This window comes from Musa acuminata, chromosome BXJ2-4 (genome assembly GCF_036884655.1).
Source record: "Musa acuminata AAA Group cultivar baxijiao chromosome BXJ2-4, Cavendish_Baxijiao_AAA, whole genome shotgun sequence".
Lineage (NCBI taxonomy): Eukaryota > Viridiplantae > Streptophyta > Magnoliopsida > Zingiberales > Musaceae > Musa > Musa acuminata.
The window spans coordinates 84994-109708 of NC_088341.1; the positions used below are offsets into that span (position 1 = coordinate 84994).

At 37.8% G+C, this 24715-nt stretch overlaps 3 protein-coding genes across 13 annotated transcripts in view; 2 read left to right on the top strand and 1 right to left on the bottom strand.

The window, feature by feature from the left end:
• Positions 1 to 2681, top strand: part of LOC135609328 (uncharacterized) — a 43553-nt gene extending 40872 nt beyond the window's left edge. For 5 of the 9 annotated variants that reach the window (XM_065102445.1, XM_065102451.1, XM_065102449.1 and 2 more), the window contains 3 exons: positions 783 to 881; positions 1424 to 1636; positions 1799 to 2045. In XM_065102445.1, the coding sequence (XP_064958517.1) occupies positions 783 to 881; positions 1424 to 1624 (300 nt within the window). In that variant the 3' untranslated portion in view covers positions 1625 to 1636; positions 1799 to 2045. Of the gene's footprint in view, positions 1 to 728; positions 882 to 1423; positions 1657 to 1798; positions 2046 to 2362 lie in introns of those variants that run through there. The other 4 variants (XM_065102446.1, XR_010485728.1, XR_010485729.1 and 1 more) reach the window with 4 other exon arrangements.
• Positions 2682 to 6090: 3409 nt separating this feature from the next.
• Positions 6091 to 14500, top strand: LOC135584634 (E3 ubiquitin-protein ligase At3g02290-like). Of its 2 annotated transcripts, none has more exons than XM_065102456.1 (6): positions 6091 to 6235; positions 8892 to 9112; positions 9192 to 9322; positions 11040 to 11475; positions 12053 to 12162; positions 14297 to 14500. In XM_065102456.1, the coding sequence occupies exons 3-6, from the start codon at positions 9203 to 9205 to the stop codon at positions 14321 to 14323; spliced, it is 693 nt and encodes a 230-aa protein (XP_064958528.1). In that variant the 5' UTR covers positions 6091 to 6235; positions 8892 to 9112; positions 9192 to 9202; the 3' UTR covers positions 14324 to 14500. The 2 variants fall into 2 exon arrangements, with proteins under 2 accessions (XP_064958528.1, XP_064958527.1); XM_065102455.1 differs by having other exon boundaries at positions 8892 to 9095.
• Positions 14501 to 15948: 1448 nt separating this feature from the next.
• LOC135581333 (glycine--tRNA ligase, mitochondrial 1-like) lies at positions 15949 to 24231 on the bottom strand. Of its 2 annotated transcripts, XM_065102452.1 has the most exons (9): positions 23716 to 24231; positions 23027 to 23409; positions 22801 to 22918; positions 19416 to 19610; positions 17804 to 18028; positions 17450 to 17509; positions 17185 to 17265; positions 16684 to 17089; positions 15949 to 16368 (listed from the first exon to the last, which is right to left on the bottom strand). In XM_065102452.1, the coding sequence occupies exons 1-9, from the start codon at positions 24214 to 24216 to the stop codon at positions 16133 to 16135; spliced, it is 2205 nt and encodes a 734-aa protein (XP_064958524.1). In that variant the 5' UTR covers positions 24217 to 24231; the 3' UTR covers positions 15949 to 16132. The 2 variants fall into 2 exon arrangements, with proteins under 2 accessions (XP_064958524.1, XP_064958526.1); XM_065102454.1 differs by lacking the exon at positions 17804 to 18028.
• Between the last annotated feature and the right edge of the window lie 484 nt (positions 24232 to 24715).

A 24715-nucleotide genomic window follows, 5' to 3' on the forward strand; every position in this document is an offset into this window, starting at 1 on the left:
TTTGATAATGCATGTTAATGAGGTAGATTCGTTTATTAGATTATTGGCAAAGATGAAAATGTTACATCGTATACTACAGTATTTAATTTTTATGATGTTCCACTACCTCAAACGTTGTTAGTAAAATTTTTAGAATTGGGGAACCAACATTGTAGGCCTATACGCAAGACTTAATAACTAATAAATTAGAAAATGAGTTTACTGATCGCCAAATGCTGCTGCCATGGTATGGATAATGTAGCAGCGGTAAGTTAATGTACTTAACTATGCTTTTGTACTCATTGCCAATCTATCAAAGAATAGGCTTCTGTCCTTGAAATTTTTGTGATGTAAATTAATGTACTTAACTATGCTTATGTGTTTTCTCAAGATCTGATTTATATCTTATGTGATATATGGAATCGAGTTAAGTTGGTTTCTGACACCAATTTGTGCTTATTTAGCTTGTTAGTTTGATTTGCAGTGATATAATTCTTCAATAATCATCACAAAATCCATTTGTCCTTGGACATGGTACTTTGCTGCATGCATTAAACTCATTGACCATAATTGATAGTGATCTTTATCATGTGACTTAATTCTAAAACTCCAATATGCATCGTTTTTCAATAGATAGTGGCATCGTAAATCATTCTCAATTTCTTCATAGGCTTATATTCCTTATCTTCAGCTATTCCCATTTATTTATGGATATTCTACCTTATTATGTGCATAGCATGTTTACAAAGTATGCAGATAACATTTATGAGATACAACTTGCTCAGCAGCATCCTTTTGTCTAGTGCCCGAATCCTGATTTTAACAGAGAGGACCAAAGATGGAGGATGGTACAGAGAGGACTTGTTGAAGCAATCTTGGATCTGCTTATTACAAATGGAAAGGTACACTCCACATTTCATGTTTGGAGTATCTTTACCTGCAATCTTTGTATTTTTGCCTACATGTTGTTAAGTTTTAACTTTTGAGAATGTGTTTATGTTCATAGGTCAACCTTTTTAATCACCACTAGTTTAACTGCCTCTTCACAGTGATCAACATGAACCTGATAAAACTAGGAAGCAGGGTTTGCCGTACCGAGCCCGTACCACTGTAGCACACTGTAGCATTGCTACAGTGCTCGGTACACCCGTACCGTACCGTACCGAGCACGAGTCGAAACGCCGGTACGGTACGGTACGGCGAACCTTGCTAGGAAGACAATTGCCATGCATTTGCCTAGTCAGAAATAAAGCAATCAATTGAAAATGGAAACCACTACTACACTATGATCTAGTGCTCTAGTCAGAAATAAAGCAGTCAATTGAAAATGGAAACCACTGCTTTACTATTATCTAGTGCTTTGATGAACACATGTAGACTTTCCTGGTTCTGTTGTTTTGATAATATAATGCATTCCGTGAGTCGGCTCTTTGTGGTGGGGCAGGTGTTTTTACAGTCTGATATCAAGACTGTTACAACGAGAATGAAACATCTGTTCATTACTTATGGAAAGGGTAAACTAGTAGTGGATGGGGATGACAGGGATTGGATGGAGGAGAATCCTTTTGGTGTTCAGACTGACTGGGAGCAGCATGTGATTGAACGTGGAGCTCCTATGTATAGAATTATTCTCAAAAAGGTTTGATCGCTTGCAAAGGTACCAATCACATTTACTCTTGTTGCCTTTTCTTGCCCTTTTATTGGAGCATGTTGGATACTTGGCTATGACCAATTGGCTTAAGCAGTTCTATAACTGCTTAGATGCATTTCTATAACCAGTTTCTACTTGATAATTTTGGATGAATCCAAATCATTGCAGGTGGAGTATCCTTGAAATCATGGCAGCTACTTGCTATCAATTAAAACTTTGGGTAGTCTTTAAATACGGGCGTCTACCAAGATTGAAAAAATCAGAGACTATCTTTACCTTCAATTTTTGTATTTTGCCTACCAAGATGGCTTCCACATTATGACATCATGGTCTGACTCTTTTACTCAAGTTTGTGTTACCATAAACTAGGACAAAATATGATCTTAATTATATGGAATAAGCTGCATTTGTCATATCTCTAGGTCAACCTTTTTAATCGCCACTAGCTTAACTGCCTCTTCACAGTGATCAACATGAACCAGATAAAACTAGGAAGACAAACTTGCCATGCATTTGCCTTGTCAGAAATAAAGCAGCAATTGAAAATGGAAGCCACTACTTCACTATAATCTAGTGCTCTAGTCAGAAATAAAGCAGTCACCTGAAAATGGAAACCACTGCTTCACTGCTTTACTATGATCTAGTGCTTTGATGAACACCTGTAGGCTTTCCTGGTTCCGTTGTGTTGATAATATAATGCATTCCGTGAGTCGGCCCTTTGTGGTGTGGCAGGTGTTTTTACGGTCTGATATCGAGACTGTTTCAACGAGAATGAAACATCTGTTCATTACTTATGGAAAGGGTAAACTAGTAGTGGATGGGGATGACAGGGATTGGGAGCAGCATATGAATGAATGTGGAGCTCATATGTTTAGAATTTATGCTAAAAAAGGTTTGATCGCTTGCCAAGGTACCAATCACATTTACTCTTGTTGCCTTTTTTCTTTTTTTTTAACTTTTAATGATGCATGTTAGATACTTGGCTATGACCAAATGGCTTAAGCTATCACAGCATTTGGGGTGTCTTTAATTTATTCAAAGTTGTTTGAAAGTGACCAACTTATGGGAATTGGGAAGCTACTTGCTATCATGAGTATCCTTGAAACGTTCGGCAGCTACTTGCTATCAATGAAAAATCAGAGAGTTGTCAAGTGACAGATGAGTCTGTTTATAAAATAATAAAATCATTTTTGTGGGAAGAATTATAGCAAAATATGTAACAATTGGAATGATTAAACGTTTTTTCCTCTTAATAGGTAAGTAAAAGACAAATTTTCTTTGTTTTCTTAGAAGAAATGACATGGCTTTTCATTGGATGTGATAAAATAATCGGTGACGGACAACACAAATAATTTTGCAGTAAATTTTAATAATAAAAATAAAAAAGAAGAGAAAAAAAAAGCGTAAAATTAGAATTGTAGCAACAGCATCCCTAGTTATGATCCTACAAAATGATATTGTAGAGGTGAGATTTTCGTAGAATAATCGATCCATTGTTCTCATGAAGGATAGAGTGTATGATTGGGAAAGGTGATCAACGAGATGAAAATTTTAAAACCAAATATCGAGATAAGATCAAAAGGCAAATTTAAAAAAAAATTTCTTATCAAGATAGTTAAAAGTATGAGATTTTAAGTAGATGCATAAGTACTCGATCAAGAAATGAAATAAGTAGTGTATGGTGTAATACTTTTTTTACTCCAAGGAGTAGTGGTAGAAATGATAAAGTATGAACCATCCTACAAATTATCAAAACTATCTAAGACTTGGAATCTAAGTTAGGTGTAATATAAAAAGTTTTATTTGAAAAGAATATAATTTCGCTCTTAACAAATTCTTGCAAATGCGTTTTCGCAGCTACCCGAGCAAGTTAAAGTTTTGGCCATTTCACTTCCGACCAGCGATTTCCTTGAGGATATTAAAATAAAATGGCAGGAAGATTCAGAGACTAGTAAGATCATAAAAAAATTGGAGGAAGCATCAAGTCTCGTGGCTCATTACAGTTGCGACTTAAAAGAATTATACTATAAGGGTACTAAATTCAAAAGGAGTACGATATATCACCTAAAAATCAACGATCAGACGGAAGTTGTAAATAGAGACAGTCTAAAGTCACCCACCAAATATGACTATCCAATGAGAACTCCAGACCCAGCCAAGTGTCATTATTGATCGACAGATCGTGACTCGCCGATAACGACCCACTACTAAAGTGCTAATACAGTGGATGAACCTACCAACAAAAGATATCACTTGGGAGAACTATGACGACTTGAAAATCAAATTCTCAAAATTCATGAATCGTCGGCCTCGAGGACAAGGTTGATTTGAAGAGGGCGGGTTTGTTATGACGACTTGAAAAGAATACAATTTCGCTCTATGTTACTTTAGGAGGAACAACGTGGCTTATAATTCCCTTTATTCGGAAGAAAAGGAGGATCCGAACAAAATAGATGAAATGGAAGATATCCAAGTGAATCGAAAGTAAAAAACAAAGCATGAATTTCACTTTCACTTTAAAGACACATGCGATAAAGATAGTTGTTTACGAAGATAATTGTTTACGAAGATTCTTATCTTGATACCTATCAAGATAATTGGGAATTGGGAAGACAAAGAAGAGAAAAATGAAAAGATTTTTTTCCGCTTTGACTTTGATAAACCTATTGTAACTTTTCTTTTCAATTATAAGCGATGGAATGGTCCATTACGATATATAAAAAATAATTGATTTGAAATTAGTGTACAAAATGAAATGTCACAATTTTTTTGTGTTTAGAAAACAAATAATATCTTTTACATATCCACTTAGTTTATCAATTTTTTTTTAAAATGATAGAACGCAAAATACCTTTGTACATGATAAAAAAAATTTCCCATGAAGTCCTATATGATTAAATACCAATAAGCAAAAAAATACAACTTGAGCAATGAATTGATAAGTCGAATAAAAACTCTAGAAGAAGAGGAAGAAAAAGAAGAGGATATCTCTTACTCTAGATATTCTTGAAAAAAGGACCATGCAACGATGAGAATGAGGAATACTTGCTAAAAGCGTACTATCCTTTTTTGAATGGATCATACTGCGGAACAATAAAAAAATTCTTTTTACATACAATCATGATTGATTTAATTACTTCTAAAGAAGAAGAAGATGTAGATTCCATAGAAATGTTTTGGATAAATAAGATTCACGGGCTCTTTCCTATTTCTAAAAATTCTCGAGAATTTGAACATGAAAAGAATTTGTTTGATGAGAAATCATCATTTAATTATATTGTTAATTTCTTAACGTCAATCTGTGAATCTTCTTTATTTTTATTGGAAGAAGAAGGAAGAATTTAAAGCAAAATCCTTGAGATTTGTATTTGATATAATTACAACCAATCCAAATGATCAAACAACAATTGAAAAAAAATCTATTGAAATAAAAGAAATCAGTAAAAACGATCCTTGATGGTCATACAAATTAGCCGATGAATTAGAACGACTGGATTAAGAAAATAGAGAACATAAGGAAGATTATGAAATTAGTTCAAGAAAAACAAAATGGGTGGTGATATAATGAAATTAGTTCAAGAAAAACAAAATAGGTGGTGATATATACTGATAACAATTCGGATATCGATACTAATTAGAAACAACATGCCAACTATTAAACAACTTATTAGAAACGCAATACACCCAATAAGAAATGCTATGAAATCTTTCGCTCTTAGAGGATATCCTTAGCGTCAAGGAACATGTACCATGGTGTTTGTGCGACTCGTTACCAATGAATAGGGTAAATAAAAAAGATTTATCATATCCTTAGCTCTTAGACAATTTTTTCAGTGTCAATGATCGGTACCAATGAATAGGGTAAATGAAAAAGATTTATCATATACCTATATTGTGTATGGAATTTATGGTTTGCATTGGTGCACATCCAATCACCTAGATTTCAGATGAAAAGTAATTCCCCATTGCTAGCAAATAGTTATCCGAGGAAATAGTATTATAAGAAGCAAAAAGATTGTGCTGCTATTGTTAAAAGTGAAGAGGGTCAGCTACCTAGCCAACTTTCCTAATTAAATGTTATCACTGTATAGATCATTCTTATTGTGAAAAGAGTTATTACATGGGTAGAGCCAAGAGTGTGAACTATACAAGTTCACAAGACAATTTGGTTGAATGAAGAAGAGGCTCCGGTGTACAGAGAGTAGGCTGTGATGAAATAGTCGGTGACGGACGGCACAAATAGTTTTGCAGCGAATTTGATTATAAAAAAAAAGGGACAAAACAAGAATTGCAGCAGTGCACACACCTTGTTCTCACTCAACCCACGCATAATTGCACGAGTAGGCGACCACATGATCCACAGCTCATCTCATCCCGCGTCGCGTCTCTCGCCCTCGCTCGATGCGCCACGTCGAAGGAACGAGTCGACGTATTATGCGGTCGTACGGACGGCCATGGGCCCTTCGCGGAAAGGAAAGCGACACGCCACCAAGACCCACACCTCCCCTCCCCCATCTTCCCCTCTCTCTCTCTCTCTCTCTCGAGTCCCCTCCTTTCGCCCCAATTTTGAGGGTGATCAAGCCCGGCTCCGTTGCTCCTGGCCAGGTACGAATCCTTTCTTCTTCAGTTCTTCTGCACCCGAGACCTCCACCTTCGTTTGACGCTCGCTCGATTGCTTGAAGACGTTATATTATCTGGCCGCTCGCCGTCTCTTTCTGTAAATTATGAACGATCCTTGCGAATTCGTGGAACGGATGTTTCATTTTTGGCGTTTTGGGTAGTATAATGGAAAATGACCAGTTTCTTCTGTGCTTTGTTTTTCCTGATTGGAAATATTGGATTGGGAAAACGTTATGTTTTTCGCTAATCACGTTTGCTTCGTAACAGAAGTCCCTTTTTTATCATTAATTATATTATTGTTGAAAAGGGATCGATGATGTTTTGTTCATGTCTTTCATTTGGTGACGATCTCGCGCTTAAATTTGGAAGTCGAAGAAAAGGTCTGCTACTTTGTATGTCATGGTTATAGAATAATTAGATCGATGACGATCAAAACTAAATAAAAAATTGTATTAAATTATCTCAGATTTGGAAGCTGAAAATTACACTTTGACGCTTTTTTTTCTTTTATCCCTGCTTCTGAACAGAATTTGTTTATGTTGCACATTTAGGAGATTGTGACAGAGGAACCATGCTGAGCCTTATGGTCGACTGGATTTCTCGACTAGCTGAAACATGGATTTTAGAGATAGCTAGCTGGTCAACAATTTAATTCTTGGGAAAAGCTTCTGGCAAATGGTGTCAAAGGGATAAGATAAAAACAAAAGAAAATTATTATAAATTCATAGTGTATCTTGTGCTGAAAAATTGGAATGAATGCTGTGAAAAGATTAAAAAGGTGTGAAACGTTAAGAAGAGCATATTTGGCATGGATGAGAGCTAGATGAAGTAATCTTGGCTTGCAGCTGATCTTGACTACAATGGGTAGACAATAATGATAGGGAAGAGAAAAGCAATTGAAAATCGATCATTTAAGATTACTTGAGTAACTAATTGTCGTTTAGCCTACTGGTTGGTAGCATTGAGTTGTGGAGAATTTCAGTGAGTTTCAACGATACCATAATAACATTGTGATGGCAAAAGTCCATTTCATTCCAATGGTGTTTTGACACGCTCTTATGTGCTCTATTTCTTTTTGCTGGCCTGGAACCCTATGATATTGAGCTTTTTGATATATATTAGGTTACCATGCCATATAGTTATCAGCTTAGAGTGTACTGGCAAAATAAAGATGCATACATCCATACAACATAAGGTTCCATGTTTAAAATTTGTTGAGGTGTTTCCTCAATTATTTGGTACTCTTAACTATATCTTGAACAATTCTCCTGTATTCAAGTATCAGCACCGCCCTTTTTTATTTTGTTGGTTCTTATGTATCTTGGAGGTGACTGTAGATACAATTTCCTTTTCTACAAGTTTCTATCCAACCTTATTGAAGTGTTGAAAGCAAGGATTCCAATTTTATAGCTGGGTACTATACCCAACCTTTATGTACTGACCAGTTATTGCATACCAACACATGGTACACCTATGTGTAGCAAAGAGGAAGGAAGAAGAGCAGGCAATGGAGAAAAGGAAGAAACAGGAGGAAGAAGAGGATTTGCTGGAGGAACCGGAAGGAGGAAGAAGAGAAGTGTACTCCATCAGTGACACACTGAGCTGGGAGACGGGGAGGTCGCATGTTGAGGTAGGCAACGATAGATAGCATGTTGGGCAGCAGGGAGGTAGTCAACGGCGGGCAGCAAGGAGGTCACACATCGAGGCTCATGATTAGGATGAGTCGGGCTAGTGATTAGGATGATTAGGGCGAGATTATTCTTTCTTTTTATTTTTTAATATATGACCCAGTTTGGACCACCCGAAATGGGTTGGGGTTTACACCTGGACCGATAAATATCGATCATCAGTAAATAAGATCTAGGCGAAAAAGAGTTCCTTGGTTGAAACTTGAAAGTTTATTCTTTAGTTGAATGAATTTAAATGGTAGCAAGTTGGTTTCCATATGCTACAATATCAGTGTTGCTTAGCTATGCCTTTAATAAGAATTTACTACAATTGGATACAAGTTCATACAACTATTGGTAGAATCATTGCTGGTTGTGAAAGTCTCTTAAGTCTTTGTTGGTGTGTTTCAGTGTTATAGTTTGCACCAGAGCTGATTCTGTACTGGTGGATATGATGAAAATGTTTATGATGACTTTGATAAGCTTTTGTCCTAGATTAACAATGTGAGATTCATGTGACTGCAGTCCTTGGTTCGAACCCCGACACTTTTCTAATGGTGATTCTGTAAGTTCAGACCAGATGTTGATGTTTATAGTTAACCTTGCCCATAGGATTGATCGAACAGTATGGTTCCTGAATTTGTGGTCACTTGATTTTGTTCCATGCTTATGGAGAACATCTTAAACTAAATGCTCCTGGTAAAATTTGTGCATGATGCCACTGTAAATAGATGTCCAATTTAAAACACATGAGCAAGGTAGTGAACTTTGATGGTATGCATATTTTCATTCTAACCATATTTGGTTTGTTACTATTGTTCTTTTTTCTTTTTGTAGTAAAGCAGTGTATTTTGGTTTAGGCTCACATTCCATTGTCATGATTGTCTGATTACTATATTTTGCATATTACTGTATTTTACTGTATTTTATTTTTCTTCATTTGCTTAACTGAATTTTGCATTTTTTTTTTACAGCCAGGAGGAGCAAATACCACTGTGGTGCTTTTCCATTATGAATAACAGAACATTTATTCTCTTGTAAATTACCCAATGGATATGATGTCATGATTTCATGGATGCTATTAGGGCTTTTTTTATTTTAATCACAGTTTGAAGATTCTATTGGAGGATGCAGAAAAGTATTTGTCCTTGATAAGTTTCTATAAAGTTTTAGCAGGAGTAAGATACTTTTGCAGGTTTGACAACCTGCTCAATTAGATTCTATTTAACCTGTCTTCGAACTCTTAACTATTTGTGTTTTGCCTGAGTTGCTAGGAACCAGATTTATGGGTGCATTCTGTTGCTGTCTATGTCCAGAGGACTTTGAAGAACATGCCTACTCAAGCAATTCCATATATCGGCACTGCATATGCTTAAGATATTTCTTTCATCGGCTCCTGGATGGGGTAATATTGGACTTTTCAGTTTATTATACTTCTTTGAAAAAAACATATAAATCTCTAATTGTATTGCTATTGGAGAGCTATGGAAGTGATGCCATATATCCTGTGACAGAATTGGTCTCTTTGTGACAGAATAGGCCTCTTTGTCTCAGCAATTCAAAGAGAGTTTAGTGTCACCAAGAGAACAAGATAGGGAAAGAACAAACCAAGTTATATTTTATTGCAAACAAAGACAAGGGAGCTAGAGTTGATTATGTCACCCTACAAAAACTCATTAGAAGAAGCATGCAGAATTTCACAATAGGAAAAGACTTGCCCAACCTAGACTATAACCACACAAGGACTCTAGGATGCTATTAGTTCAAAATAGGATTCTTCTGACCAACTAAACTATATACTATAAATAAGGACGAATTTCTATCTAAAATGTTTTTTTCTTAAAAGAGAATGTAGGGTTGCTAGAAGTGGGACATAATTAGAAGGCCTGGTCAGCCTCTCGTTTCCTAATTTGACAATAAATGGGTTGGGGAGGTCTTTTCCAACTCCTCCTTCGATTATAATGTTGCAAAAGTTCCCTTGTTTAGCTGGCTTCTTACCTCGACCCTCTTTTACATCTAGTAGGACTCTTTCTTGAGCTAGAAAGAAGGCTCTCCAAGCTTGACTGGACCTTCTCCTTGCTGTTCTGGACTGATCAAAGCTTCAATGGAGATGGATCAATGCATAAACAAAGATGAACTTGTCTGTCGTAAGCTGTAATAGGTTCAAGTATGCTCCAACAAGCTAATATGAGCTGCTTTGGGGCATATGGGGATGTCACTTGAAGTTATATAGGTTTTCATAGGTGGCCAGCCAAGATTTGTCTGGAATCGACCAAATATGGACCAGTGCTGATTGTATGTATGTTGGGTCAGGTTTGGTTTGCAGTAGCTTGTTTTGTGAGAATCAATTGGCAAGAGAGTGTGTTAAGATGAAATAATGGTTGGACGTGTATTTTCTTTGTTTTCCTCTATAGAAGTTGCATTTAAAATTGAGATTAGGGTATTGCACTGGCCTAACCAACTTTATATTGCATCACTAATTGCATACATTTTTTCCTTCAGACTAGGACTATAAAACTTCTAAGGATTTCATAGAACTTTAGCAAATAATGCCTAACTAATTTCTTATGAGTTATACTTCTACCCATAATCAAGGTTAACTCGAAACAGTCAAACTAACATCTGAAACAGCCACAAACAGATTATCAAAATACGATGATGACCACCATCAGAGTACCCAAAAGAAAATTTTCAAAATAATATTTCATGTACCATTCCGATGGAAAAGTGACTCAATGTGCAACTAATCTAGCCCTGACTAACTCGAAACTTGGTCAAACATAACTGACATAGAAAAATCTAGAATCTGTGGTGTAACTAGACTCAGTTTGATGTCTCACTCTCAACAATGGGACTCCTGCTGTTCCACCAATCCGAATCATTGTCTCAGATTTGAGGATCAATTTGAAGCTGCCTCATGCATCTTTTTTTTTTTAGTTAGCATTATTTTTTAATGTTAATACAAATCTTTTCAAGTTAAGCATATTAGCGACTTCCCTTGGATCTCTGAAATTGCCAACTTTAGTGGAATACTAAGTCTTCCAAATAGTCATAATAGTTTTGGTTGTTGTTAATGCTTATTTGATGGTGAGTTCATAATCAAGTTTCTTTTACCTTTACAGTATGGTGCAACATTTCAAAGACTTGATGGACGCTCGGTACCATCCCAGATTCAGATAACAACTCCATCGTCGTTGTCGACAGCAACTGGAAATGCTCCTGATAATTCAGCATGTGAGACTTACCACGTTGTGCCTTTACCTCAACCATATGATGCAGATCCTAGGTATTCCCGCTTACAGCGTGAAGGATTGGTCTCGAGACGTGAGAAGTCTATGAACCACACACAAGAAGAGCTGCACACTCTTAGAAGAAATGGTAGCAGTTCTGCTGTCGAAACCTTGGGTGCCATTAAAAAGCGAAACATTGCAGAATCTGAAGAAGGATTTAAACTTACCCATCCTGAATCTGAGAAATATCTGTCTGCAAAAGCATGTGATACAAGTTTTGTTATTACAACCTCAGAAGATGAAGATGTCTGCCCTACATGTCTGGAGGGTAAACTCTCTACAGACCGAAACTCAACCTTTCATCATGCAGCTTCACTCTCCACATTCTAAAGTTTCATTTTATAATAACCAATGCAATGTGCTAACCTCAAAAGCTACCATTTTTACTTTACATTTCAATGGTTCAAAAGACTTTCAATCTTTTGGTTGATCAATATTTGAAAACCAAAAGCCATTTCTTCATTTCATTTTCTTCCAATTATGTTATATCTCGCACTTAGTTGAAACCAATTAATGTTGACATAATATTCCAAAAGAAAGAAAAAAGAAAAACCTGAATTAATGCTCTAATAAAGGCTTTAAAGTTTAAGCTGAAGACCAAACTTTGATGATGGTAGGAGAACCGTAATTAATTCTCTGGAGTTGATTTTGTACAAGTATGATATAAAGTTTAAGACAAAGGTCACCAAGCATGTGTAGCCATAAGTGTTACAAAGTATAAATTATTTTTTTGCCCTTTAATTCTGGTAATTCCTTTCATTTGTTGTGTGTTTGCAAGAGTACAAAATTTATACCCGTTCACTGTCAGTTGGAAGTAATCTAAATGTATTGGCTGCTCTTTGCAGAGTATACTCCAGAAAATCCAAAAATTGTGGCAAATTGTTCTCATCATTTTCATCTGAGCTGTATATATGAATGGATGGAAAGAAGTGACACTTGTCCAGTATGTGGCAAGGTATCAAATAATTTCTGACTTCTCTACATTATGCTACCTTTTCAAGATACAGTAATTTGCTTTTGTAGATTGGAGGAGTGATTTTATACAAAGTTTAGGAATTTCTTATTTGTCATTTTAGGTTGCCAATATTATATATATATCCATGTACATTGTGTTAGGATCAAGTCCGACACTAAGAGGGGGGGTGAATTAGTGCAGCGGTTAAAAATGACGATTTCATAGATTTTGGAAAACTGTTTCGATGGAAGATTCGTTCGACGATTAAATCCGTATCGGAAATATGTTTAACTTGAAAGCGTTTGTAAGTGAATGATGTAGAGAAGAAGTAGGGCAGTGGGCAAGTTAAATGGTTTGCAGCAAAGATAAACAGCAAAGTAAAATGCAAACCAATTTATAGTGGTTCGGTCGTCCGACCTACGTCCACTCCCGATTCGTCCTTCATCGAGGCCACCGACTTTCACTATTAGTCTTCTTTCAACCGGGTGAAGACTAACTACCCTTACAACTCAATTCTCCTTTTACAGGTTCCAGAGTTAACCTTTACAGGACCTCTCACCCCTCTCTTAGACTAAACCAATACTAAACTAGAGGGGAGGATTTCTCAAGTGATTACAGTAGAATTTTTCCTCTTTTTGTTCTCGGTGTATAGTTTAACCATAGATGAGATGGGTATTTATAGGCCTCAAGATTATTCAAATTTGGAGCCCAAATTTGAATCACCCCGGTTTTCAAGGTACTGGCGGTACCACCACCAGTTGACTCTGACATTGGGCGATACCACCGCCTAGTTTAGTGGTACCACCGCCCAGGCAGAGTCTCGACTACTAGACTTAGGCGGTACCACCGCCCAGACTCAACCTTGGAGGCTGAGCCTTCAAGCGGTTCCATCGCCAACCCTGGTGGTGCCACCACTTGACGTGGCACCAGGGCATTGTTTGGGCCTTTCATCCAGCCCAACATAGCCCTAATTCGAGCCCAGTTGGCCCCTAATTGAGTTGGCCCAATTTCAACCCAATTAAACCTAATCCGACTTCGATCGATACCATTATTACAAAGCTTAATCGAATTTGTTGCTCGACATGTCATTGGTCCATCGACGCTTCATCCGATTCTTAGGTGCATCGTCCTCTCTTGCGGCATGTTGCCCAATCGGTAGTTGTCCTCCGCAACTCCGATCTCCTTGCCTCCACTCTTCTTGGCTCGATGCCCGAATCCTTTGTTCGAAGTCTTCTGCCGATACGTCCATCGATCATCTGGCTTGACGTACAATCTTCTGACATGTTCTCCTCCGGCGTAACGTCAATTCTTCCTGCTTCAATTGTCTAATCCTGATCGAAGGTAGTCCTGCGTCACTCAAAACGCAGTTAAATCATAATCATTATCAATTGGTTTCATCATCAAAATCCGAGATTCAATACATTGGTACCTTGAAATATGTCCATGCCTTTAACTCTTGTCAAATATCATGTTCTTTGAACCTAATAGTTATGATTAAAGTATGGATGAATGTTTGACATCTTTCTGAATACACAAAAAGGCACATTCATCCTATCCTCAGTTGTTGACCCTCTGAACTTCCCGTTGATCTATTCTCTTGAAGTACCAAACAGAACCAAAGAGAGAAACAATTACAAAGGAAGACAAAAGAAAGGTAAATAAAATGGGAGAGAAACATGAAAAGTAATGTGAAAATGATAATTTTGTTACTCACTAGCTAGATTGGAACTGCTGAAATACTTGTAGAATGCTTGCATAAGTTAAATGAGTTTATACAACTATGTGTGATGGTTGCCAGTTGCCACTATTGGAGATGAATTAGTTAAATAAGGATTATTGCAGTATAAGATATGCAATTTTCCCTAGATTTAATCTCTTGTTTCTCCTTTTCTGTGCCTGATCCAAAAAGGTCCCGTCTATTGCATTCAAATAGTTGGAACTTCATTGAGTTTGTTGATACTGGTTTCACAAATCTTGCTTGGGTTTATTCTTTACTCTTATTCCTTCTTTTAGCTACTTGCACAAAAATAATTTCAGCAACGAGTTATTAAATAGCTAAACTTAGTACAACTTATCAGAATCCATGGTATCATGCAATTTGTTACTTATTATCTTTGTGGGTTATCAATCTCAGGAGATGGAATTTTGTGAGAGCCCGTGATAAAGACAGTATATATATTCTGGAGCATGCAATACTGGACAATGTTTATAAATAAATTTTATGTCACCACTGTAAGAACTATCAACAAAATGAGCGCTGTATCTACCCAGAAAGTGTTTGAAATTAAAAGATCGTGTAGCTCAAAAATAACAAAGTGTTTTATGATTTTGTTTTCTATTTTGCTGTTTTGCATGATGAATTGAGTTAGAGACTTCTGCAATATCTCCCACAAGTCTAATGGTCACTTGCTGCTGCCTATTGCATTGATGTACTCTCTAAGAAGAACGAAATACATTCATCAATTACACATACAGCTAATGCGAAAACTTGGATCAGGGATTGGTTATGATTATGGTCATGTTTCTACTTTGTTTTCAGTTCCTAATGCTTTTGAGTCCCCAAAAAGTGTTTAGTTTACTCACGTGTTTATTGTGTATTCTTGCGCTGTCAATTTCATATACAGTTAATGCAAGCTTTTGAGTTTCTAGCATTTTGAGTTTTCTAAAGGCGTCTAACTTACCAGTGTAGTTGATGAAATAGTTCTATCTGGGAATGATTAATACATATGCTGTTGATATTGTATAATGAACTGTCATTCTATCGCCTTTACGGCATTAGAATTACCTAATCCTGTTTCCCTCTACTTTTCCATGTTTCGGCATCTTGTGATTGTGTTTTCTTATTGGCTGCAATGTGAATGATTCAAAGCTTTCAAAGATGTGCATATTCATGGCGTCCAAATCTCATATATTAGTGTCTCTACAACCAGAATTCTGACGTAGACGTGCATCAATATGCAGCCATTTTTTTAGGACTCAAGTTATCCTCCCACTGGAATTAGGGAGCAAGAAGTGGGAACTCCATCCGCTTCAAAGGATGGATCATGGATAAATGTTGAGCCTTTCATTATGAAACAGTGGACGACATCAACCAATACAAGGAGGATTCTTCTAACCGGTACATGTAAATTAACACAAATCAAAAACTAAATCGATGCCGAAGAAAAGCCAAAAAACACAATTTTTTTCCCCTCGAGTTCCAGCAGTAATCAAAGAAATAAAACACGACCAGATCTCATTTGTGTTGAAGTGTTGATATTAAGGTTGGGACACTAACATTTCTCCACAAGTTCAAGCCGATTTCCCAGCAGCCTTGTGCTTATGAATGTTGTGGTCTATGAATCAAGAATCAAAAATTGGAAACTGCTGCAGAACATATTCCGCAAGCTAGCAGAGCAAAGCAAGCAGACATTGAAACATCCTGAGACGGAAAAGTCTTGAACCTTTTTATCATGCGATTAGCATCTCGCATGCAGTCTTACCTTTTAGGATGAATACTGATGGCTTACCGCTGTACCAAGATACATCCTCACTTTCACAATGACCTGGAGCATGCTGAAAATTGGGGTGTTAATGATAGGTTTTGATATATGAGGAAGGCCGACCACAATTTATATGATAAGTTTGAAATATGAGAAGGCCAACCACAATTTATAATGATCCATAAGTCCAAAGCAAATGTTTGTAAATGAATACTGATGGCTTACCGTTGTACCAAGATATGTCCTCACTTTCACAATGACCTGGACCATGCTGCAAATTGGGTTGTTAATGATAAGCTTCATATTCGAGAAAGCCAACCACAATTTATAATAATGATGGCAGCAAGTTATGTAATCCATATGTCCAAAGTAAATGTTTGTAAATGTCAGCGGTCAAGCCATCTCAATACTTGATGCAATAAGAAATTCCAAGTTTAGCAATAATCACTCTGGTAAAAACACAATGAACTGAAAGTGTAATTACTGGTTCATTCCTCTTCAGTATGTGCAGCCGAATGTGTTGGATATCTCCACATCACATCGCCCCAGGTGCTCTGTCCATCTGTTACCTCCTTCACGACCGAAGCTACCTCATCAATGCTTACACGGATCTGCTGCTTACTATCCCTCTCTCGTATCGTCACACTTGTCGTCGAGTCGACAGTAATGGCAAAGGGGACACCAATCTCATCTGTCCTTGCATACCTTTTTCCTATGGAGGTACCTGAAAAAATCCCAACAATCGGCAAATATATGAAACTGATTTTAATGTCCACCCATATGATCTAAAATTACTTGAATCACCATGCAAAACAGTGGTATTTATGTGATTGTCATGTTATCGATTTCATGTATATATGATCAGAAGATTATTCTAGCCAGCATAGATAAACAAACACACATCTATTATAACGAGTGAACAGTAAATTCTTCAACCAGTAGCTGACCAAGATGTATGGCATGTGAAGATAAATTTAATCAAAACTGAATATGGTGGACCTAGTTTGTTTTATTTTGATATTTTTTCCAATAAGCATACCTGTGATGTCAATAATATGAGAAATCCCAGCTGCTGTAAGTGATTTTGCAATTATTTTGGCCACATCATCAAACTTTTGGGTCTTGATCAATGGGAAGACGGTGCACTTGATGGGAGCCACAAGTGGAGGAAAACTGAAGACATTCAGCTGTTCATCCTCTGCTTTGCTTTGTCTTGTGTAAAAAGAATGCTCAAACAGACAGTATATTATTCGTCCAATGCCAAAAGATGGCTCAATAACAGATGGTGTAAAGACCCTTTGGTGCTCCTTCTTCTTGTCCATACTAATTGACACCATTTTTTTCATAATGGAAACAGTTTTTCCAAGAGTGCAGACATGGAAATCCATTTCACCTTTAGATTCCAAAGTGGCCTTCATTTCCAGTGCTTCCTTTTCACTCATAGCCTGTCCATGGAGAGATGTGGCATAAACAAATGCAAAAATAAATGTCTGTCACAGAAATTAACAGGTAGTTAGAGGCAAGCAATCTTTGCACTCACCTCCAGTGCTTCAACCACCATCTTTTGGCTGCCCTTAAATGCAAGACCAAGTTCTTTCTTTGATGGGACAATAACTAGTTTCTGAGATATAAACACCAACAATCAAACAAACTTTCTATGAAAGCTTGAGTGGCAGCATCTAAAGGAAGTATATTTACAAAAATATTATAATTTCCATACTTCTCTTGGTGGCAAAATCTCAAGTTTTCATACGTAAAATTCCAAAAGAAAGGGAATAAAGACAAAGTAAAACAAAGAAGCTTACCTCTACCTCCCTAGGTTCTGGGAACTTCTCGTGAGCAACAAGAGGAACACCACTTTTCTCCTGTCAACAACTCGGGATTAAATATCCATCCATAAAGTTTGTGTTTGATACTAAACCTTGAACAAATAATCAAAATGAAGCAATATAGTTGAATAAGTATTTTCCAAGTACAGTCAGACATGCATTGAGAATGCAGTTGAGACAATACAATATCAAAATTCTTACTTTCCATTAAATACCTCTTATGAATTGTCTTAAAATAGGTAATGGTTATGACAAATATATAGCACGTAGGAAGTCTATTATTAGAACTTGCTAGAGCAATTATGATTAAATGAGATATACGTAACTTACTGAATGAGCCCGTAAATCATAAGCAGATCTATCAGCAATCCCTACACATTCAATCCAGCCATAGGAGCACTCTATCTCTGCATCCCAACAGTCGGCAGCATAGTGAGCCATCTCATTTGGCAAGTGCTGCCTGAAGCGCAATCGATCTTTATCAATTCCAAGCCGTGTCAAAAAGAGGAAGACTCTCCCTATGAAATAGCCCAGTGTTTCATTGTTGACAACTCCCTGTGTAAATGGTATTAGATACTTCAGATGTAAGATATCCAAAGATGGAACAAATATATATATATATATATATATATATATATATATATATATATATATATATATATATATATATATATATATGTTGGACCGGTATGTACCGCCCAGTGATTTCAATAGGCGCTCGGGCGCTCGCCTAGGCGCTCGGGCGAGGCGAGGCGAGGCCTGAGCGCCTCGCTTCATGTCCAGGCGCCTCACTTCAAAGAGGCGCCGCCTAGGCGCTCGCCCGAGCCCAGGCGTCGGGCGCTTCGGGCGAGCGCCTGGGTTAAACCAGGCGACCGAACCAGATTTTTAGGTCTGGTTCGGTTGTTAGTTGGTTCAATCGAACCAACTAAACCGATATACCCCCAACCCTAACCCTTACCCAACCCTAACCTGCCGCCGCTACCGCTGCCGATCCCGATCCCGATCGCGATCTCCCTGCTCGTCGCTCCTGCTCCCGCTACCGCTGCTCGCCGCTGTCGCTGCTCGCGCCTCCCGCGAGCCTTCCCGCTGCTCGCGCCTCCCGCGAGCCTTCCCGTTGCTCGCGCCTCTCTCGAGCCCTCCCGCTGCTCGCGCCTCCCGCGAGCCCTCTCGCTGCTCGCGCCTCCTGCGAGCCCTCCCGCAAGCCTTCCCGCTGCTCGCGCCTCCCTCGAGCCCTCCCGCTGCTCGCGCCTCCCGCGAGCCCTCTCGCTGCTCGTGCCTTCCGCTCCCTTTCCCTTTCCCGCTGTCGCTGCCGTCGCTCGCCGCTGCTGTTGCCGCCGCTCGCCGCTGTTGCTGCCGCCGCTCGCCGCTGCTTCCTCGATGATTAATTTTTTGTTAATAGATTAATAATATATTATTTTGATTTTAATGTTGTTAATTTTTATTTATTTGAAATTATTAATTATATTATATATTTTTATATTTTAGCGCCTCGCTTCGCTCGGGCGAGCGCCTGGGCGAGCGCCTAGCGCCTCGGGCGTTTGTGGACCTTGGCGCCTTTTGGCGCCTAGCGCTTTTTAAATCACTGGTACCGCCCGATACGGGCGATATGCTTCGGTATGACGGACCTTGTACATACATATGTATGTATGTACATACATATGTATGCATGTACATACATATATATATATATATGTGTGTGTGTATGAATACATATATGTACATGTATGTATGTATATACTTATGTATGTATATACATACATATATATATACATACATATATATATATATACATACATATATATATATGTACATGTATACATATATATATTTATACATGTATACATATACATGTATATATACATGTATATACATATATATATATATATATATATATATAATCTAGAACAGGGAAGAACTCATAATGATAGCTAAAAAAACAAACCTTCAAGACTGCCTCACCAAGAATCATTGGTTTGGCAGATTTTCCTGCCAATTGCTCCTCCCTAGGGAACATCAAAAACTCCAAGTTGGCAACATCAACAAATTTAGGGTGAGACTTGTCATCAGGATCCACAAAATGTTCAATCTCCGCTAGAGTGAATTCACGGACTCTTAGAAGACCTTGGCGAGGTGAAATCTGGTCACCATAGATAAGCAAATAGAATTAGATTGACAATTCAATTATAATGAAAAAAAAACTCATGCAACAAAATCGACATGGAAGTTCCAACTATTTGGCATGGACTATTTTATTCAGTGAAAGGAACCCTCATGCAGTGAGCAAAATAATGATAATTAGCCAAAGATGAAATTCCTACTTATGAAAAAGGAACAATTATAGTCAATTCTAGAAGTAAACTGGAAAAAAGTGAATCATCACTGTAATCACCAATAATTCTTCTCCCTTAATATAAATTAATTAACATAAATAATGCACTGCTTTATTTACATTATTAACTTCCTTGTTTGTGTAGTATAGTTAAGGAAATGAATAAAATTAATTACCTTAGTTACGTGGACAAATTAGAAATTTCATCAATCAATTAAATTATTAATTGATTTATTTCCTAATGAGTGATGTGGATTTTAAAAAGTAAATAGTTTAAATTTCATTTTTGTGTACGAACCATAAGAAATAAATATTACAATTCTATCTTTATGTGTGAAAGCAAAATAAAAATAAAAATTAAAGCATTGTTTACCTTTCAGGAAAAGTTCATCTTCTTCTATATAAGGGAGGTTTCTCCTCTCTCATTCCTCAAAGTTTGAAAGCGGGAGAATTGAGATTTGAGAAAAGGATTCCTCTATTCTTGTCTAACCAACTTCGATTTATATCTTGAAATCTTTGATATTGGGATTATTAGGAGATGTAGGATCCTCTATTCTTGTCTAACCAGCTTTGATTTATATTTTGAAATCTTTGATATTGGGATTATTAGAATTTTATGATACATAATAATATTTTAATTTCAAAATTTTATGATTAATAAATAATGATAATTGATTTATAATGTTAAAATGATTATTTGACTTATAATGATCTCATAATCTTAAATGAATTTCAAGATTATTTAAATTGTTAAAATTCTTATTTTTGGATCAACATAGTAGTTCTGATTCATTTAATTAGATATATCTATGTTTCAAGAATTATATGTGAATTTTTATTAATTAGTTAGTTTTAAATTTAAGACCATAAATCAAAATTATTTATTTCATGAATTTAAGTTATTCTCTAATAATTAAAAATATTAAAATCTAATTTAATAAGAGGGGTCAAATTAGGTGGTCTGGCGTGAGTTAAGTTGATTAACCAAACCAACCAATGTGGTCAAGTACGACCTAGCACATATGATCAAGCAAAACCGAGCTCATGTGGCCAGAAATGATATAACTCATGTGGTTAAACATGACCCAATCCATGTGGCCAAGTATGGTCCAACCCATATGGTTAGGCATAGCCCAGTCTATGCGGCCAGGTACGATCCAGCTTATGTGGCCAAGCATGACCCAACCCATGCAGCCAGGCACAAATCAATCCATGTGACTAGGCATGACCCAGCCCATGTGGTCAGGTATAGCGCAACCCATGTGGCCAAGTACAACACAACTTATATGGCCAAGCACGATCCAGCTCATGTGACTAGGCACGACCCAACCCATGTAGTCAAGCATGGCCAAACTCATATAGCTAAGCACGAACTAACTCGTGAGCCAAGCGTGGTCTAGTTCAGTGGTAAGGCTCAACCAAACTTGTGAAGCTAGGCCGTCAGTTATGCAACTGGCATTAAACACATAGTCACCCCTCCATCCAACCCCTCAACCCAAACTGTTACCTGAGACAAACATATGCGATGCCCATGACCCATCCATGACTCTGGTGGGTCGGCTCGTCTGGGCTAGCACTATATGACATAGTCCAATAGCCTCAGCCTTCATTGATTTGAGCTTGTTAATTAACTGAATCAGATAAATTTGATTGGTTTAAGCCGATTTAGGGTGATTCCATACCAACTTAACTAGTTCAAACCTACTTAACCAAAATAAAATCAATCAACTCTAAATTAGACCAATCTAAGATGATTTCGGACCGATTCTATAAGGATTTGAGGTTGGTTCCATTAGGTCCAAATTTATTTGAGTTTCGTTTAAGTAAATTGAGTTATTGCAATTAGGGTTCTAGTTGATAGAGGATTCTTGAAAGATTAATGTCTCATGTTTTTATGATTTGATTAACTTAAAAATTTTATATGAATGTGTCGTTTGAAAATGATTATTTAAAATGATTAGTTATTTTCTATTATTTCTTTTAAATTAAGTTTATGATATTAATGTGATTGTTATCATGTAGTATATATGCCTATGCTAGTGGTCTACATTAGAAGTGCAACTTATGAAAGGAGCTACGAGTCCATCTCTATGTGGAGCCACTAATAAAGATAGTCTAGCAGATTATATATACATCAAGCATAGTCCCTAGTCTTAGGTGGAGGACACTTTTTATCACCTGTGGTCCTACCAAGAAGATATGATTCTTTTTTAGTAAAAAATATTTAACGTTGTAAATACAAGAATTCGAATTCAAAAATACAAAAAAGATTCTTTTGTAAACGAAGTTAATGGTTTATTTTTTTAAATATGGGATGTGACAATCATATATTAAGTAACATGTATGATAAAAGAATGGTGGTTGAGATATAAAATTTTGTTTATGCTTTCAAGTCAATCTTATACTAAAGAAATTAAGATAATTGACTAGATCCATATATCATAGACCATATATGCAATAATAAATGCTTTGTGTATGGCATTAATTATGTTTTGTTATTCAACTGGAGAATCATGATTAAAGATTGGAAGTTTGAAACCTTGACTGTCAGAAGCCCCTTAGTTTTCCACTTAGATAATGCCTACAGGTGATTACTGAGACAGATTGTCTATCCACAATATAAAAAAAACAGGCTCAATTATTACTGACTGGAGTTTGTAACTTTTTACCATTGAATCAATCAGCATTGAGCTTGATCAGAGTAGATTAGGGCCATAAGATAAATTGTAACAAAACCATGTCTCTGAATCATGAAACTTAATCAGGTTGAGCTAAGGCAAACCTGGCAATTCCAAGGAAACCAAACATAAATTTGGGAGGAGCCTTCTGAACTAGGTTTGATCTTTAAGGGAAAATACTGAATGTGTCTTATAGGGACAATTTATTTAACTTTGACCAAAAACAAATACGATGAAATACGGATGTTGAACTTCTGGTGAAACAATAAAAAAAAGAAGCAACCAAGACCATTGGCAAAGTAAAAGGGGGGGAACCACACCTCATTTCTAAATGCCTGACCAATCTGAGCTGCTGCAAATGGAAGTTTATTCCCGTTATAATAGTACAGGTCTTTAAAATTCACGAAGATGCCCTGTGCTGTCTCTGGCCTCATATACCTATAGCCATAGACGATGCAAAGTAGAGGTAAATTTAAAAAATCCTAATTGATAACCTAGAAATCTACAATCTACATATTCATTTAAAATATGTCAATTATATCTCACCCAGGGCTCAGGCCTGATGGGCCAATGGAGGTCTGAAACATAAGATTGAACGGGTACAGATCAGAGAGAGGGTTCTTGGTATCAGGGGCTGTGATCCCGTACTCCTTCAGTTTTGCTCCCAATTCCTCAGCAGATAGGTCATCCAACACCATGATAACATGCTTGAGCTCTGCGGCTTTCTCAGGTGATAAAGTGAGGTCCTTCTCGAGCTTCTCCTTGCAGAAATCCTTGAGCAAGTGATCGGCTCGGTAGCACGTCCCCGTCTTCTCATCTTTAACCATCAGATCAGTGAACTTCTCCACGTGCCCAGATGCCTTGAGGACAACCTCAGGGGTGACACAGGGACAATCGACCTCCAACATGTTCTCCTCTAGAACAAAATGCTGAGACAAGAAACAAACAGATGGAGATAGTAACTGTTAGAATAAATGTCTTTGATCATTACCATGGCTATCATTATGAAATGTAAGAACTTTACCCTATAAAGCATAATTAAAAGCAAAAGAGTGACATATATCTGAGTGTAAAGATCTAAAATTGCCTCAATTCTTTATTGCTGGAAGTCCTCAATTAAACTTATCTGGAAGAGAATGTCAGAATAGCATTGGGTTATGTACTTCCACAGATCAGATCAATATGGGATCTTCTACACCTTCTGCTGCTAAAGATCAACGGATGTGGCTTCTCACCTGGCGCCAGAAGGCAAGCACGTTGGACTTGACAGCGCACCCGGGCGGGCCATAATCGTAGAGCCCAGCGACGCCGCGGTAGATCTTGAAGGACGGGATGTAGAACAGCCTCCTCTCGAGGGTGTTGACGACGGCCTGGCGGAAGGCTTCCCTGCTGCTGGCGGCCGCCCCGTCGCCGTTGTTGGAGAGGGCGGCCTGGAGGCGCCTGGCGGCGGCGCCAGCATCGACCTTGAGGGCCTTGAGAGCCTCGACGGCGGCGTCGATCTCGGCCTGGGCGGCGCCGCCAGGGCGGGCCTTGAGGGCCCGGAGGGCGTGGGCCTGAGCGTCGACGGCGGACTGCTTCTCAGCCAAGGCCTGCCGTAAGGACTCCTCGGAGGCGGCCATCGGAGGAGGAATCCGGGCAGCGATGGAGGAGGAGAGGAAGCGGCGGAGGTGGAGTAGGGTTTTGGGACGGGCAGGCGATATCGAAATGGTGGCGAAGCGTAGGGAACGGAAGCGCATAAGCTATCGGAAATAACGGAGTGTAGAATATAAAGTATTTATTGCATCCTATGTCACGTTACCGTGTGACTGGGTTGGGCTCGAATGTTAGACTGCGGAGTCGGGCTTAACGAAGGAGACAACAATGAGCTGGTTCATTTTGACGGGGGAACAAGTCAAACCCTGTTTGACTCCAGCGCTTGTGAATTTGGATCTTCAATATGATCATCCGACTGTCAGTGCATGATTTGAAGATTCGTGTCACAAGAACAATTCCACTGAATCCACGCTTAAGCTTTCCTATCATGCAAGGAGGTTATGAAAAATGATTCAAGTTAAGTGGATATGAAAAGAAGACACTAGGTATGAAGCTTTCTTAACCATGGGTCAAATAATTAGTTGCCTTTTGATTTTTTTTTTCAGATAATAAGAATGGCGATATTTGAAAGCAGCTTCATGCAATTTTCTTAATCATTACTATCGGTGTAAACAACTTTTTTAGCCGTGACCTCGGGATCGA

Excerpts from the sequence above, each read along its gene's own strand:
- LOC135584634 (XM_065102456.1), top strand. The coding sequence starts at position 9,203 with ATGGGTGCATTCTGTTGCTGTCTATGTCCAGAGGACTTTGAAGAACAT. Across the intron at positions 9,323-11,039 it reads TTCATCGGCTCCTGGATGGG|TATGGTGCAACATTTCAAAG; the intron begins GTAATATTGGAC and ends TTACCTTTACAG. Across the intron at positions 12,163-14,296 it reads CTTGTCCAGTATGTGGCAAG|GAGATGGAATTTTGTGAGAG; the intron begins GTATCAAATAAT and ends TATCAATCTCAG.
- LOC135581333 (XM_065102452.1), bottom strand. The coding sequence starts at position 24,216 with ATGCGCTTCCGTTCCCTACGCTTCGCCACCATTTCGATATCGCCTGCC. Across the intron at positions 23,410-23,715 it reads TGCTTGCCTTCTGGCGCCAG|CATTTTGTTCTAGAGGAGAA; the intron begins GTGAGAAGCCAC and ends TTCTTGTCTCAG. Across the intron at positions 19,611-22,800 it reads GTCAGGCATTTAGAAATGAG|ATTTCACCTCGCCAAGGTCT; the intron begins GTGTGGTTCCCC and ends TATGGTGACCAG.